This window comes from Cnephaeus nilssonii (genome assembly GCF_951640355.1).
Source record: "Cnephaeus nilssonii genome assembly, chromosome: 9".
NCBI lineage: Eukaryota > Metazoa > Chordata > Mammalia > Chiroptera > Vespertilionidae > Cnephaeus > Cnephaeus nilssonii.
Window position 1 is genome coordinate 89,942,832 of NC_137080.1, and position 15,729 is coordinate 89,958,560.

General features: G+C 54.1%; 1 protein-coding gene across 2 annotated transcripts in view; it reads left to right on the forward strand.

The window, feature by feature from the left end:
* MDGA1 (MAM domain containing glycosylphosphatidylinositol anchor 1) overlaps nucleotides 1-15,729 on the forward strand; it is a 55,820-nt gene that overhangs the window by 26,330 nt on the left and 13,761 nt on the right. For both annotated transcript variants that reach the window (XM_079780628.1, XM_079780627.1), the window contains exons 2-8: nucleotides 1,797-1,936; nucleotides 6,171-6,345; nucleotides 8,084-8,280; nucleotides 9,033-9,165; nucleotides 9,421-9,690; nucleotides 11,693-12,022; nucleotides 15,218-15,514. In XM_079780628.1, coding sequence (XP_079636754.1) covers nucleotides 1,797-1,936; nucleotides 6,171-6,345; nucleotides 8,084-8,280; nucleotides 9,033-9,165; nucleotides 9,421-9,690; nucleotides 11,693-12,022; nucleotides 15,218-15,514 — 1,542 coding nt within the window. The remainder of the gene's footprint in view (nucleotides 1-1,796; nucleotides 1,937-6,170; nucleotides 6,346-8,083; nucleotides 8,281-9,032; nucleotides 9,166-9,420; nucleotides 9,691-11,692; nucleotides 12,023-15,217; nucleotides 15,515-15,729) is intronic.

A 15,729-nucleotide genomic window follows, 5' to 3' on the forward strand; every position in this document is an offset into this window, starting at 1 on the left:
CTAGCGGGCTCTGTCCTCCTTCCGGGAGCCCACGCCTTTGTGGGGTGGGGCTGGTTTGCCTTTAGGACAGGGGGGCTGACACTGAGGGAGGGGCTTTTCCAGTTCCGTCATTTCCCTCTGGGTCCCCCCAGCCCTGGGCACTGGGAGAGAGGTCAGGGGGAGCCAGTTTTTTTTAGAACTTCTGGTCCCCCTGGGAGAACTCCTGTCTCTTGGAGAAAATGCTGGCACAGGCTCAGGGAGCAATACGGGAAAATTAACCGGGCTTTGGGGAAAGGGAGTGTGTAGTCTGTGGGGTTGGGGACTCTTAGGGTAAGCGTTCTAAGATGGTTGGGGGTGGGTAAAAGCTCTCAGGAGAAACTGAGGGGATGAGGGAAGCAGCTGGGCAAAAATGTGGTTCAACTGACTTAGCCTTTGCCTGTTCCTAGGGTCTGGGGAGGCCGGGGTGGGGGTGGGGGAGGTGAAGCTGGAGCGCGAACAGCACCACCGTCATCCCATCTCGAGGCAAGAGGACTAGCGTTTGCACCCGTGTTTGCCAGTCATTGAGCGGGTGTGCATATCGGGGAAGGGTGACCTCCTAGGCATTTCTGGGCCAAGCGCTGGCTAAGGGCAAGTCCCTGTGAGGTGAGCTCTGCACCCACAGCCACCACTCAGAGCAGCGGGTGGAAGCACCGACCGGATGCGGGAAGCTGGGTGGAGCACCAGCAGCCTCCCTGCAGGGCTGCTAAGACGGGGATGCTCACTGGGAGATGACCCGTCTGTACGGTGATGCTCACTGGGTGATGACCCGTCTGTACGGTGATGCTCACTGGGTGATGACCCGTCTGCACGGTGATGCTCAATGGGTGATGACCCGTCTGTACGGTGGTGCTCACTGGGTGATGACCCGTCTGTACGGTGATGCTCACTGGGTGATGACTCATCTGTATGGTGATGCTCACTGGGAGATGACCCGTCTGTACGGTGATGCTCACTGGCTGATGACCCGTCTGTACGGGGATGCTCACTGGGTGATGACCCGTCTGTACGGTGATGCTCACTGGGTGATGACCCATCTGTACAGTGATGCTCACTGGGTGATGATCCGTCTGTACGGTGATGCTCACTGGGTGATGACCAATCTGTACGGTGGTGCTCACTGGGTGGTGACCCGTCTGTACGGTGATGCTCACTGGGTGATGACCCGTCTGCACGGTGATGCTCACTGGGTGATGACCCGTCTGCCTGGTGATGCTCACTGGGTGATGACCAGTCTGTACGGGGATGCTCACTGGGTGATGACCCGTCTGTATGGTGATGCTCACTGGGTGATGACCAGTCTGTACGGTGATGCTCACTGGGTGGTGACCAGTCTGTACAGTGATGCTCACTGGGTGATGATCTGTCTGTACGGTGATGCTCACTGGGTGATGACCCATCTGTACGGTGGTGCTCACTGGGTGGTGACCCGTCTGTACAGTGATGCTCACTGGGTGATGACCAGTCTGTACGGTGATGCTCATTGGGTGGTGACCAGTCTGTACGATTACAAAGCCCCTCCCCCTCACCAGCTCATTGAAGAGCACAGGTCTCCTGCTAGGGTGTGGGATGGGGAGGAAGTGCCCCTGAGTTCCCTGCCTCTCTGGTTCCGGCCTGCGGGCTCGGGGAAGATTCTTTCTGAGCTCCATGGGGTCAGGCCTCCAAAGAATGACCTGGGAAGGAAGGTCTGGGCTGACCCCTCCTCAGGCATGCTCAGGAGGGAGTCTCAGATCCCTTCTCGCCCTGGTGCCTCTTGTCTAAACCTCCCCGCTCTCTGTCAGCTCCAGCCCAGGCCCAGATCGTCCACGCGGGCCAGGCGTGTGTGGTGAAAGAGGACAACATCAGTGAGCGCGTCTACACCATCCGGGAGGGCGACACCCTGGTGCTGCAGTGCCTCGTCACCGGGCACCCTCGGCCCCAGGTAGGCCCCCATCCAGCCTGTGCGGCCCCTCCTCCCTCCCCTCCCCCACCCCCACCCCCACCCCCACCCCCACTCTGGGATTGCAGCTTGAGAAGCCGAAGCAGGGGTTGGGGACTAGGGGCGACAGTGGCAAAGACACAGAAGGTAGGAGATGGGCTGGGGAAGTAGCTGGAAAATGAACTCTCTGGGGGAAGGGCTGGAGGCTGCGGGCTTATTCCCCTGAACACATTGATGGCCAAGGGGAAAAGCCGAGTGTCAGTTATTCGATTCCACACCATCCCTCGTGTCTGTGAGCAGACACATCCTCAGATGCATCTTCAGCCCCTGTTAGAGGCCGTGTGCCAGGCGCTAGGGGAGGGGCTTTCTCCAGTGTTTTCTCGTTGGCTCATCACAACCATTGTTTTTCCTGCTACTTAGGCTCAAACCCTGGGCTCATATTTGGAAACTGAGGTTCAGGGAGGTTAGGTAAACTCCCAAGGTCACACAGTGGACGCAGAATTTGAATGCAGAACCAGTGTTCTCTGTAGCTGGGCACACCTCCTCCCAGGGCATCCGTCTTTGGATTGGGGACTCCAGGAATTGCCAGCAACATTTAATACAATCTCTACTTTCGGAGGCTTCTGGTAGACAAGCCCTACACTCTGGAGATTAAAAGACGCAAAGCAATTAGAAAGCAACAGATGCTGGGAATCTGGAAATGCCAGGTGAATCTTTCCCAGACCAACAGAATGGTTCAGACAGGAAGCCGAGGCTGGTTATCGCTGAGAGCTGCTGGGGGGAGGGGGGAGGCGGTGGGCTGGAGGGAGGGGTGCAATTTGCTGGTGAGCTGCCGTGACCTTTAAGAGCAGCAGAAAAGGTTTCGATTGGAACCTAGGAGGAGAGTGAAATATGAAATCCCCTTTTCAGGACAATTTTGGGAACAGGGGTGGCTTTAGTAGGTTGGGCCTTGAGACGAGCAGATGGCCAAGACACCCCCCAAAGACTCTTCCTGACGCTATGACTGCTGCTTGCTCCTTCTCAGGGGCTTGTTTAGAGGCGAAAGCGGTGCTGCCAGCCTGCAGGCCGGTGTTGTGTCAGGTGTGACGATTAGGGATGGTTCTCCCTGACGCCAGGGAGGCAGCTGGGCCATCTCTCCCTAAGGCTGCACTCGCCATCTGTGGGGGTCCCCTGTGTCTGAGTCATCTGTGGTTGTGGCCGTATGTACAAGCCTCCATTTTTCTATTTCCATCCAAGGTTTCATTGTTTTTCCTGCTATCTAGGCTCCACCCCCTGGGCTCATATTTGACTCTGGCCCATCTCATTCCCCACATATAGCCAGCCTCTGAGGCCTTTCTTTTTATGCCCGTGCATGGGTCTTCTCCTCTCTCCTCCTCATTGCTCCTCTAGGCCAGCCTTTCAGTCCTGTTCCTTGGTGCCCTGCAGTGGACTCTAACTGGCCTCCCATTCTCCCGAGTCTCCCCCCTCCAACCCATTCCTGCACCCTGACCCCAATCCTCATCCTCCAGCCAGCTACAGCCTATCATTGCCCTGCTCAGAAACCTTCGATGGCTCCCTGTTACCAACCAGACTCAGCTCAGGTTCCTGGAGGTAGAACTGAAGACCTCCCACAACCCGGCCCCCTCCTGCCTTTCCTGTCTCAGCTCCCCCTGGCATTCTCCTCACACCCTGGGTTCCAGTCGCACTTGCCCAGTACATCCGGCTCCTTTAACCACTGCGGCTCACAGGTCATCTCCTGAAACGCCTTCCGTTCCCCTTTTCACTCGTTTCATGACAACAAAGATTTATTGCGTACCTGCTATGTGCCAAGCCCTGTGATGGGGCACAAGGATATAGCTACGTTCCTGTTATCATGGAGCATCTAGTCTCTTAGGGGAGCAGCCCCATCTCATGGCCCACTGTGTGGGGGACTGAGTGGGCAGGGCATTCTCCACTCCAATGTCAAGAGAGGGAACCCCTCGGGCCAACATGCGGAAGGAATCCATGGTGGTGAGCAGAAGCTGAAGAACCTGGTCCCTGGAGGGCGGGGGAGCACTTGGACCTCAGGGGGAGTAGGGTTCATGCACACACGGAGGGGGCGTGAGTGGAGGCCACAGGGCCGTCCATGGCTGGGAGCTGGAGCTGGGCTCTCTCTAACGCTGGAAGCTCGACACGAGTGGCACCGCCTATGAGTGGAGACCAGAGACCCCTGTCCCTCAGCCCAGAGTCACAGCAGGGAGCAGACCCTCTGCTTCAGGATGTGGGTGCACACAGTCTCCTCGGAGAGCGCGTGACCCTAAGCTTGTCGATGTCTTGCGCTATCCAAGTGGTGAGGAAACCCTAAGCGGAGAAACTAACATAAAACCTGGTGGGAACCTGTGCACCCTTGTGTATTGGCCATCGGCAGCCATAAAGCTACACCACAGACAGGGATGGGTAAAGCAAACCACGTCCTAAGCAGCGTGGAAGCAAACGCCATCTAGACAAGCATGTTAAAACCGCCCAAGTCAAATTCAAAAAGAAAAAATACTTTCATGGCCTTGTTCTCTCTCCAAAGCACCTTCTGGTCTAAGTGCGGATTGCCTGAAACGGCCTGTATCCTTCCCCACGTTCTGTAAGCTCTAAGCCCATGAGGGTAGGGTTGTGTGTCGCGGGGATGAGAGGAGCAACGTTACGGCCTGCGGGGGCCCCTCCCGGCGTGAGAAGGTTGTCCTTTCACCGGCTTCTCCCAGCCTTTTTGTTTTTACGACCTGTGGCCTGACCTCGTCACCAGGCTCAGGGCCCTTGCCCTGTCTCAGTAACAAGCAATCCTCCTCAGCTTTAGGTGGAAGCGCCCCTATCTCACCCTCCGATCCTTAGCACTTAGTCATCTGAAACTGTTCCGTTGTTCTCGAGCCCCTGGCACTTTGAAAGTAGCTCCAGTTTCTTGGGTGATAGTGTCCCATCATCTAAGGCAATGTTAATAATGGCCATTTATTGAGTGACTCATATACACTGAGTGGCCAGATTATTATGATCTCTGAATGCATAATAATCTGGCCACTCAGTGTATATCCTAAATAATAAAAGGCTAATATGCAAATTGTCCCCTCAACCAGGAGTTCGACCAGCAGGCAGGCCGGCCAACCGCCCATGTCCCCTCCCCTTGGCCAGGCTGGCCGGACCTCACCCATGCACAAATTCATGCACCAGGCCTCTCATACACACACACACACACACACACACACACACACACACACACACACAGAGTGGCCAGATTATTATGCATTCAGAGATCATAATAATCTGGCCACTCAGTGTATACCAGGCCCCACACCTAGGTGCTTTACATACTTTGTTTCTGAACATCACAATGACCCTGCAGAGTGGGTATTATGCTACATAATATAGTTATCTATTGCTATAGAACAAGTCCTCCAAAACTAGGGCTTAAAGCAATGAACACCATTGTCTCATGGGTTCTGTGGGGTAGGCACGGTGCAGCGGCGGAGCTGGCTGGCGCTGGCTCCGGGTCTCTCACCGGCTGTAGTCATTTGAGGACTGACTGGGCTGGCACAGCCCCTTCCAGGCCACTTCCAGGTGCTGACCTGAGGCTCCCTTCCTCCCTGTGGGTCTCTCCATAGGGGTGCTCATGACATGACAGCTGGCTTTCCCCAGAGCGAGAAAGCAACCAAGATGGGAACCACAGTCTTTCACAACCTGATCTTGGAAGTGACGTACCATCATCACTCCTGCCTGCCCTATTCCATTGGTCACACAGACCATCCCTGGCACTAAGTGGGAGGGGACTACAGAGAGGTGTGAACCCCAGGAGGCAGGCATCATTCCAGGCCATCGTGGACACGCTACCACCTAGACCTCTGGCACAGATGAGAAATCTGAAGCCTTCCAGGCACTAAGCATACATTACTTTACTGCCCCAGTCACCCCCGGAGGGCGGCAGTGTTCTCCATTTTACAAACGAGGAAAGGAAGGCAGGAGAGGTTGGGTGACGTGTCCACAAATCCATGCTCCAAGCACTGCACATACTGCCTGCTTTAAAGCCTTATCCATCTGACCCCCGATTCCCCAGGCTCTTTGCTGCCATGGCCTACCTTGCCTGCGCATTCCCACAAGTCTGTTTGGGTTGGTTTCCTAGGCCACGTAAGCTTGTGAAAAACCACGGGGCTGGAGGGGAGACACATTGCAGGGTTCAGGAGGCCCTGGAGGCCCCCACCCTCACTGCGGGGTCTGCATCTGCTCCTCCCTGCCTGCCCAGGTGCGGTGGACCAAGACTGCGGGCAGCGCGTCCGACAAGTTCCAGGAGACATCCGTGTTCAATGAGACTCTGCGCATCGAGCGCATCGCGCGCACGCAGGGCGGACGCTACTACTGCAAAGCCGAGAACGGCGTGGGCGTGCCCGCCATCAAGTCCATCCGCGTGGACGTGCAGTGTGAGTTGGCGTCCTTGCTGTCTGTCCTGGCCCCGCCCTGTCCATCCTGGCATCGGGAGACCCCCTGGGGCTCAGGCTGGGAAGGAGGAGTGGGGGTGGAGTCCCATAGGAAACCGACACCTCCGTGGAGGACAGTAGACACTTCCTCTCGCCCCTGCTAGAGAGGGAATCACTGCTGCATCCCTAGTTCCTCCGATGTGTACTACCCTATGCCACTCACACTTTCCCGTCTGTAATCCCTTATGAATCTCGCAACATCCCTGCAAGAGGGCAAGACAGGTTGGAGTATACCCATTCCACAGATGAAGAAACTGAGGTACCAAGGGCTCATGATTTGTTCAGGGACATAGGTCTCTTCATTTGGTCCAGCGCCCTTCCCACACACCTCATGCCTCTGCTTTTGTCCCAGGGCAGCTCTGAAACGTCCTTACCCCACCACGTGCAGGAGCAAGCACCCCTCAGTCCTTGCTGCTTGAATGGGAAGCCCCCAGTCCCTACCTGCCTCCATGGATATTCCCTTAAACCCAAGAGGCTATCTCCCAGCTTGCCACCCGCCTCTGTGCCTATCCAGGCTGACCCAGGTACCCAGCACCTGTGGGGCCAGGCCCAGGGGCCTGGTTTATACAATCTTAATGTCTACAATGAACTTACCCATTAAAGACACCTCACACTCCCCCAGTGGAGCCCCATAGAGTGGTGAGCAATGGGACCCCAGGTCCTCTCTTCTGTCCCCCATCAGCCACCCAGGGGCCTGCCTGCCAAACTCTGGGACGGAGGGTCATTTCTCGAGTTATTGGTGCTGGAAGGGGCTGGCAGGCACGCCCTGAACTTCATCACTGCCCCCCCTCTGCCCATGGCCTTGGTAATGATTTTTATCTCAGTGGACTGTGGAAGGAGGACAGAAGGCTGGGATGTTGGAACACCCACTGAAGGATGTATGCATGTGGAATGATGGTGCCTTCGGTTCACAATCCTGGTTGCACATTAGAATCTCTGGGGGATCCTTTTAAAAAATACCGATGTCTGGGCCCCGCTTTCAGAGATTCTGATGTAATTGACTGGGGGTGGGGCCCCGACATTGGGATTTTTTTTTTAATTGAAGATTAACCTACATGCGATAGAGTGCACTAGTCACAAATGTACAACTGAATGAATTCTTACATGTGTATGTGCCGGTGCAAACAACCCCGTTCAAGAGAACCTCCAGGAACTGGAAAGTTCCCTCATACCCCCGCCGTCAGTAATCTTCTTAGAGGCAATCACTCTTCTGATTTCTGACACCGTTAATGAGCTCTTCCAGGCATCGGTATTAAAAAGGAAATCTCCATGTGATTCTATTGTGCAAACAGGGGTGAGAACCACCAATCTAGTCCAATTTACTACTGAGGAAACTGGCAGGGAGGGACTTAGGCAGGTCTCACTACAAATTAATAGCTAGCCTGGGATATGAACCAGGGTTTCCCCATTTCCAGGCGCATCTGCTTCCTCCATCCCATGCTGGGAGGGTGAAGATAGACAGCCCCCATGCCGGTCCCTGGGGAGGGCGGGACAGCTGGGAAGTCATCAAGTCCAGTCCCCTGGTTCTAAAGGTTGGTCAGGCGTGCAGGGCTGGGAGCGCATCTGGCTTTCTGGAAGCATCCTTGAGGGTGGCTCAGCGTTCCCTGAGGGCTGTCAGGAGCCCAAGCCCCCCACCGAGGGGTCACCCAGTCCTGACTCCACCGGGGCTGTGCCCTTGCAGACCTGGACGAGCCGGTGCTGACGGTGCACCAGACAGTGAGCGACGTTCGAGGCAACTTCTACCAGGAGAAGACGGTGTTCCTGCGCTGCACGGTCAACTCCAACCCGCCCGCCCGCTTCATCTGGAAGCGCGGCTCCGACACCCTGTCCCACAGCCAGGACAACGGCGTGGACATCTATGAGCCCCTCTACACCCAGGTCAGGATGGGCAGTGGCTGGCCTGGCCTCCTCATGGCTCACCCTACACTTCCTCCTGCACCCAACCAGGGAGGGGACATGGAGGCTGAGGCCTCGCCATCTGGAGTTCTTGGGACTGCCCTGGCTGAAACAGTATGTTCTGACATCAGACACTATGGGGCAGACGAAATCGGGACGAAAGCTCAGGGAACAGTGATGGGGACAGGAAAGTCCTCCGGGCAACAAGTCCTTCTGGAACATTGCCAGTTAGGAGAGGCACCCCCTAGAGGCCGGCAAGTCATTCCTGCCCGCTGCTGGCTGTCAGAGTATTGGAACCCCCTGGGCAGACACAGCAGGAGGTGGGGGCAGAGAGACGACTCCACTTCCCATAGGCCCCCTACGGTCCCAAGAAATGGTGATGAAGCAATCCTAGCAGGGAGGGCTTTCAAACGTGGCTTTCTGAAGTGTCTGCCTGTGGGGGCTAGCTCCATATTTGTGAGAGCAGGGCTCCCTCCTTACCCCTCCATTTTCCAAAGTGGAGAAACTGAGGCCTGGTCCTGGCCAGTGTGTACCAGGGCAGTCTCAGACCCAGAGAAACCCAAGGTTTGGAGAGTGCAGCATCCCCCCCCCTCCCCAGACTCAGGCTCCCTGGGGATAAACGGTGTGGAGAGGGGGAAAGATAGGAATTTACTTTAGCCCCTGGTGCTGGATAATGTGAGGGACCCCTGGAGACCCGAGCAGACCCCTCACACCAGTGGTCCACTGCTGCCCAGGGGGAGACCAAGGTCCTGAAGCTGAAGAACCTTCGGCCCCAGGATTACGCCAGCTACACCTGCCAGGTGTCTGTACGCAACGTGTGTGGCATCCCGGACAAGGCCATCACTTTCCGGCTCACCAACACCACGGGTACAGGCACTTCCCCGCCCATACCCTTGCCCACCTGAGCTGACTCCCCAACCAGGAGACAGTGCCTCACCCCATACAGGACTCTAGGCACATCACCACCAGTGCATCCCCTGCTCCCCTCTGCCTGCTCTCTGCCTTCTCCCCTTTCTTTCTTCTCCCCGTCCTTCCCCGACCCCATGGTTTTCCCAGCTCCTGTATCCCCACGTTCAGCCCTGCCTCCCAACCCCCTAAGACCCCGCCTCCTTGTCCTCTCAGCACCACCAGCCCTGAAGCTGTCTGTGAATGAAACTCTGGTGGTGAACCCTGGGGAGAATGTGACGGTGCAGTGTCTGCTGACAGGCGGTGACCCCCTGCCCCAGCCGCAGTGGTCCCATGGGCCGGGCCCGCTGCCCTTGGGGGCTCTGGCCCAGGGTGGCATCCTCAGCATCCCTTCAGTGCAGGCCCTGGACTCTGGCTACTACAACTGCACAGCCACCAACAATGTGGGCAACCCCGCCAAGAAGACCGTCAACCTGCTGGTGCGATGTACGTGGCTCCGGAGGGGTGGGCGGGAACTCAGAGGCAGACGGGGTCCCTCCTCCAGGAACAACCGATGAAGCGGGAGAGGGGCCTGTCTGCTTCCTCTTGGTAGGTGATGTATGCTGAGAAGGCACGTTCCAGGCACTTTTATTTCCCTGCAGAGAGCAGGATTAAATTTTGTGTCAAGTTTTATTTACAATCTACATTTCCAGATATAAACTCAACAATCCAAGAGGTAGGGAGGACTGGTATTGAGTACTTACTTTTTTTTTTTTAGTTTGGGAAACAGGTTGCAAAAAGCTAAGTATGGACTTCCAGTGTTTAGGAGAAATTTCCTGGCTTTCTCTTTGTACACTGGTCTCCACATGATTCACTGAGTTACAGGGAAAATAACACATTTTCACATACCTCGTGTGCAAATATTTGCTAGCAAAGCATTTTAGTGAGTCTGAAGGTAATTATTAAATGTAAAAATGACACAAAACTTGGAGTATGATCTAAAGAAGTACAAACACTTTCCTTACTAAACCTCAGCCTCAGTTGTTAGCATTAGCTGCTTGATATGATCTTGATTTTGCTACTCTGCTTCAAGGGGAAAACTTTAAATTCTTCTTGTATTTTTTAAAAAAGACACAGCTGTTACCAGCTCTTTAGCACTTAAAAGTAAAATACAGCTTCTGCCAAATTTGACTCAGAGTCTTCTGAAGAAACACTTTTTGTTGTTGATCTTTCACTGACCACTCCCTGACTCTCCTCATAAGAAGAAGTTAACCCTCTATTACTTTTTACTTAATCAGAGAAAGAAAGAAACAGCAAGATTGTGACTATCTGATGACTACTTTCCCCTTTGATGGTACTTTTCTCATCAGAAGATTCTTTTTCTCCACCTGTTTACATTTGGCCTTTAAAACCTGAGTTGATGAGATCTCAATTTACATCCAATACTTATGGCCACTTCTTGTGTTAAAATATATTTGTATTGATTTCAGAGAGGAAGGGAGAGGAAGAGAGAGAGAGAGAGAGAGAGAGAGAGAGAGAGAGAGAAACATCAATGATGAGAGAGAACCATTGATCGGCTACCTCCTGCACGCCACGCCCCACACTGGCGATCGAGCCCACAACCCAGGTGTGTGCTCTGAATGAGAACCATGACTTCCTGGCCAGGCCTTATGGTCACTTCCTAGGGTGACATACAGCTGGCTTTGCCCAACCCAGCAAAGGGTACCAGTGGCTGTGGTATCAGTGTCCTGTCGAATTAGCATCCAATAGTAAGAGTCATGTCTAACTCTCGCATTACATCAAACCATATTTAGATTTTAAAAGAGGCCAGACCCTTTACTTTGTAAACTCCGAGCTTTAATGTAACTGCACGTAAAATTATTGTATTGGGCTCTTATTATAACAATCACAATAACTTGCTGAAAAGAGTTAAATAGCACAAAAGAGTAAAATGTTCAGATTAAAATTTCCCCTCAGTTTCCCTCAGTCCCACTGTCTAGATAGAACCACTATTACATTCTGTTGCATCCTTACAAAGTTTGTATTTTGTTCATTCAAGGTTTCAAACAAGAATACAAATAAAGTAGCGCAGTGGTTAAGAGCACAGGCTCTGAATTAAACTCTCTGGGCCTCGGTTCCCTCCTTGTAAAGCAGGGACACTAAAGTGCCTCCCTCACAGACCGTGGGATGATTTAAATGAGTCAACCTGCGTAAAGTGCTTGGAACAGTGCCTCTCACAAAGTGTATGTTCAGCAACAGTGACTCTAATGATTACCAAACCCACTTTTCTACAGCGAGCTTTTTTAAACTCTTAAAACACATCTGAGCAAGTAGAACAATTTCCAAGCAAAACGATGGTTTCTTGTGGTGGTGGCGGTGGTGGGAGGGTGTAGCTCCCAACCTGCAGGAGGGCCCCTTGGAGGGGAGGAGCTGGGTCTGGGTAGGAGTGGGACATGGACCCTGGCTTTGGGCCAGCCCCAGCCAACCTGCCCTCCCCGTCCACCTGCAGCCATGAAGAATGCCACATTCCAGATCACCCCAGACGTGATCAAAGAAAGTGAGAACATACAGCTGGGCCAGGACCTGAAGCTCTCGTGCCATGTGGATGCAGTGCCCCAGGAGAAGGTGACCTATCAGTGGTTCAAGAACGGCAAGCCGGCACGCATGTCCAAGAGGCTGCTGGTGACCCGAAACGACCCTGAGTTGCCTGCTGTCACAAGCAGCCTGGAGCTCATTGACCTGCACTTCAGCGACTACGGCACCTACCTGTGTGTGGCTTCCTTCCCAGGAGCACCTGTACCCGACCTGAGTGTTGAAGTCAACATCTCCTCTGAGACAGGTGCGCGGCTGGAGGGGCAGCGGGGAGGTGTGAGGGAGCTGGAGAGGCCCACGGGGGCGGGGGGGGGGGGGGCAGCAGCTTGGGAAAGGGAGGCAGAGTGGGAAGACTCCATTTGTTCATGCCACACACATTTATCAAACACCTATTATATGCCAGGCACCGTGGTAGGTGCTGGGGCAGAGTGGTGGGCAAAACAGACTCTGCCCTCATTGAACTAAGTAGGGAGGCAAACATTTTTCAGATAGTCTCACATATGAACATGCCATCGCAAACTGTGATGCATGAGTCAGGAAAGAGTTTGCTAAGGTAAAGTCTTTGGTCTGAGATCTGAGGAGGGGTGGGATTTTACTAGGCAAAGGAGAGCAAGGGAGGGTGGGAGAGAAAGGCAGGCCAAGGCATCAGCAAATAACGGCACTGAGGCGGGGCGGGGCCGTTTGGAGAACTGAAGCAAGGAGAGTGTGGCTGGGGGGCTGGAGTGAATGAGAGCGGAGAGGCCAGCGGGGCCAGATTATGCAGGGGATCTGGGTCTCTGTTCCAATAACAATAATGAAATAATAATGGCTAACGCTTATTGAGTACTTACTATGTGTTCTGAAGATTTTATGTTTATCTTATTCGCCTTCATGATTTACCTTATGGGATAGAGAGTTTAACTTCAGTTTTTAGAGGTGAAGTAACAGACTCAGAGAGTTTAAAAAGCTTACCTAAGAAGTCCCGGCGGGTGGCTCAGTTGTTTGGAGTGTTGTCCTGTACACCAAAGGGTTAAGGATTCAATTCCTGGTCAGGCACATACTTAGGTTGCTGGTTTGATCCCTGGTCGGTGCATATATGGGAAGTAACCGATAGTTGTGTCTCTCTCACATCGATGTTTCTCTCTCTCTCTTCTTCTCTTTAAACATATCCTCGGATGAGGACTAAAAAGAAAACTTACCTAAGGCAACATAAGGTGACACAGCAGTACGTGGTGGAGCTGAGGTTTGAACCCAGACAGTCTGCCTTCAGAGCCTGATCTCCGCCAGCCCTGAAGGGCTTGCACTTTGAGAAGGACAGGAGTTGGGAGGGGATGGCTTTAGAGAGGGTTTCTGGAATCTCATTCCCGGTCCCCAGCACATTGCGCCGAGGAGCTGGCTGGCTCCGGCTAAGCCTCTTGAACGCTCTGGGTCTCCGCTTCTCCTCTGTGAGACACTGGACGAGATAGCCTTGGTGGCCTTCCACCTGGACATCTGCACAGGGAGAGGGGCCAGGGAAGGCTTCCGGAGCGGGCCTTTATGAATGGACCAGGCCTCCACAGATTTATTTCACCAATCATTGTGTGCCAGCCCTGGGTGAGGAGCTGGGGACCCAGACACGAACGCCACAGCCCGTCTCAGAGCCCGCTGCCTAGCTGGGAGAGACATCTGTTGGGGTAACGCAGGAGTTGGAAGGGCAAACCTTAAAAGGGAGCTAAAGGCAGGGTCTGCAGAGCATCCTGGGGACATGCGAGAAGGAGTCCCAGGCGGCCAGGGCATGCCAGGGAGGAGCCATGCTCCATGTGATTTGCTGGGGGGGGGGGGGGGGCGGCGTGCATAGGTGAGGGCAAGCCCAGGAGAGGAGGAATGGGGAACCCCCATGGTGTATGAGACTTGGCTTGTCAGGGAGTATATTCCTTATAAGTGGGTCCCACAGCTGGGACACAGGATAGGAGAGGGAAGATGAGGCTGGGGTGGCAAAGGCCAGAGCACAGGGCCTCCCTTACAGAGCCAAGGAGTTTGAGCTTTAACCTGAGGGCAGTGCAGCCTCAAAGGGGAGGGACAGCCCCTTAGCCTGTGGGGGGGAGAAGTGTTGGGAGCTGGGATGTTTTATAAACGGGATATCAATGGCGCACAGGGCCATTTCCTCCATTTGGTTCATAAGCCTAATGAAGGCATGGAAGCTTTTTTTAAATCCTCACCAGAGGCTATGTTTTTCGTTTGTGTGTTTTTTTAAATGATTTTAGAGACAGAAGAAGGGAGAGGGAGAGAGAGAAACATTGATTGGTTGTCTCCCATATGTACCCCTACAGGGGATTGAACCAGAAACCTGGGTATGTGCCCTCACTCGGAATTGAACGAGACTTTTTGGGACAATCCTCCAACCAACTGAGCCACCCAGCCGGGGCAAGGCATGGAAGCTTTTTAAGGGCCTGTGGAAATGGTTTAGACCTGGAAAAATACATTAATTGGCGCCAAAATACAAAGAGAAAGCTGCAAAATTAAAGCCAGTAAATGTATAAATGTTTATAGAGTGTAAATTATGCTAACTAGATAACTGGATCTCAGCATGCCTTGTAGAGTTATTTGCAATTTATATTTAATGTAGGACATTTTAATTCGTTTGATATGATGCGGGATGGGACCCATGGAACTTTAAAAGACCCTCCATTTGGGCATTATGCTGGGTTGGATTAGGTTTGGCTGTGAATAACAGGAAAACTCTTAATAAAAGTGGCTCGAATACGTTAGCTGTGTATTTCTTCTTCAAGCAGAAGTGAGCAGTCCAGGCTGGAATAGCGGCTCGGCTGCACCACATCCCCGGGGCCCCACACTCCGTCCTGTCTGGCTGTTCTGTTTTCCTTAGCGCGCCGCCTCCCCGACAGTGGCAGCTCCAGCTGCAGCCACCAGCCTGCATCCCAGCCTGCAGGCAGGAGGAGGAGAGTGGCAGGACTTCTCTTTTTTGGAGACACTTGCTTTCCGTCAAATCCCGCTGGCCAGAATTTAGTCTCACGGTAGCCACAGGCAGGCTGGGAGATACAGTGTTTATTCTGGCCCTTGTCCTGCTAAAACCCAGATGTTGGGGATACAGCAATCTGTGGTAACACTCCAGAAAGAAGGTGGTGGCTTGAACTAGTGCAGGACCAGCGGGCAGGAGAGAGGAGATTGAGGGAGGAGATTTTACTAGAATTGTTTAAAAGGTGGAATCCCCAAAACGGAGTGATGTTGGGGTAAGGGAAAAGAAGGAATAGGCCGGGACGATTTAGCTCTTTTTCTGAGTTGGGAGAGACTCAGTAGAGACCCAGGAGGTGAGGGGATTTGTGGAGGTGAGTGTTGCTGGGGAAAAACTGAGATCTGGGGGACACCTGGGATGGGGAAGGGAGGGTCGCACCTAGGGAGAGGGAAGCAGAAGCCCCAGAGGGAGGCCCGGGGGTACCTACCTCTCACCTGCTCCTCCACCCTCCAGTGCCTCCCACCATCAGCGTGCCCAAAGGCAGGGCCATCGTGACCGTGCGCGAGGGCTCGCCTGCCGAGCTGCAGTGCGAGGTGCGGGGCAAGCCGCGGCCGCCCGTGCTCTGGTCCCGCGTGGACAAGGAGGCTGCTCTGCTGCCCTCGGGGCTGCCCGTGGAGGAGACCCCGGACGGGAAGCTGCGGCTGGAGCGCGTGAGCCGCGACATGAGTGGGACCTACCGCTGCCAGACGGCTCGCTACAATGGCTTCAACGTGCGCCCCCGCGAGGCCCAGGTGCAGCTGAACGTGCAGTGTGAGTCCCACTGTCCCAGCGGACCGCCTCCCGAGCCGTCCCTCCTGTTCTCGCCAGGCCTGTCCCCTCTTTACCCCTTCACAACGCCTCCACCTACTCTGCTACCCCTAAACCTTCCACACCTTGACGCATTTTTACAAATAGGGAAACCGAATGACAGAGCGGTTACGTCACTAGAGTCTCACAGCTCATGAGGGGCGGGGCGGGGCGGGGCG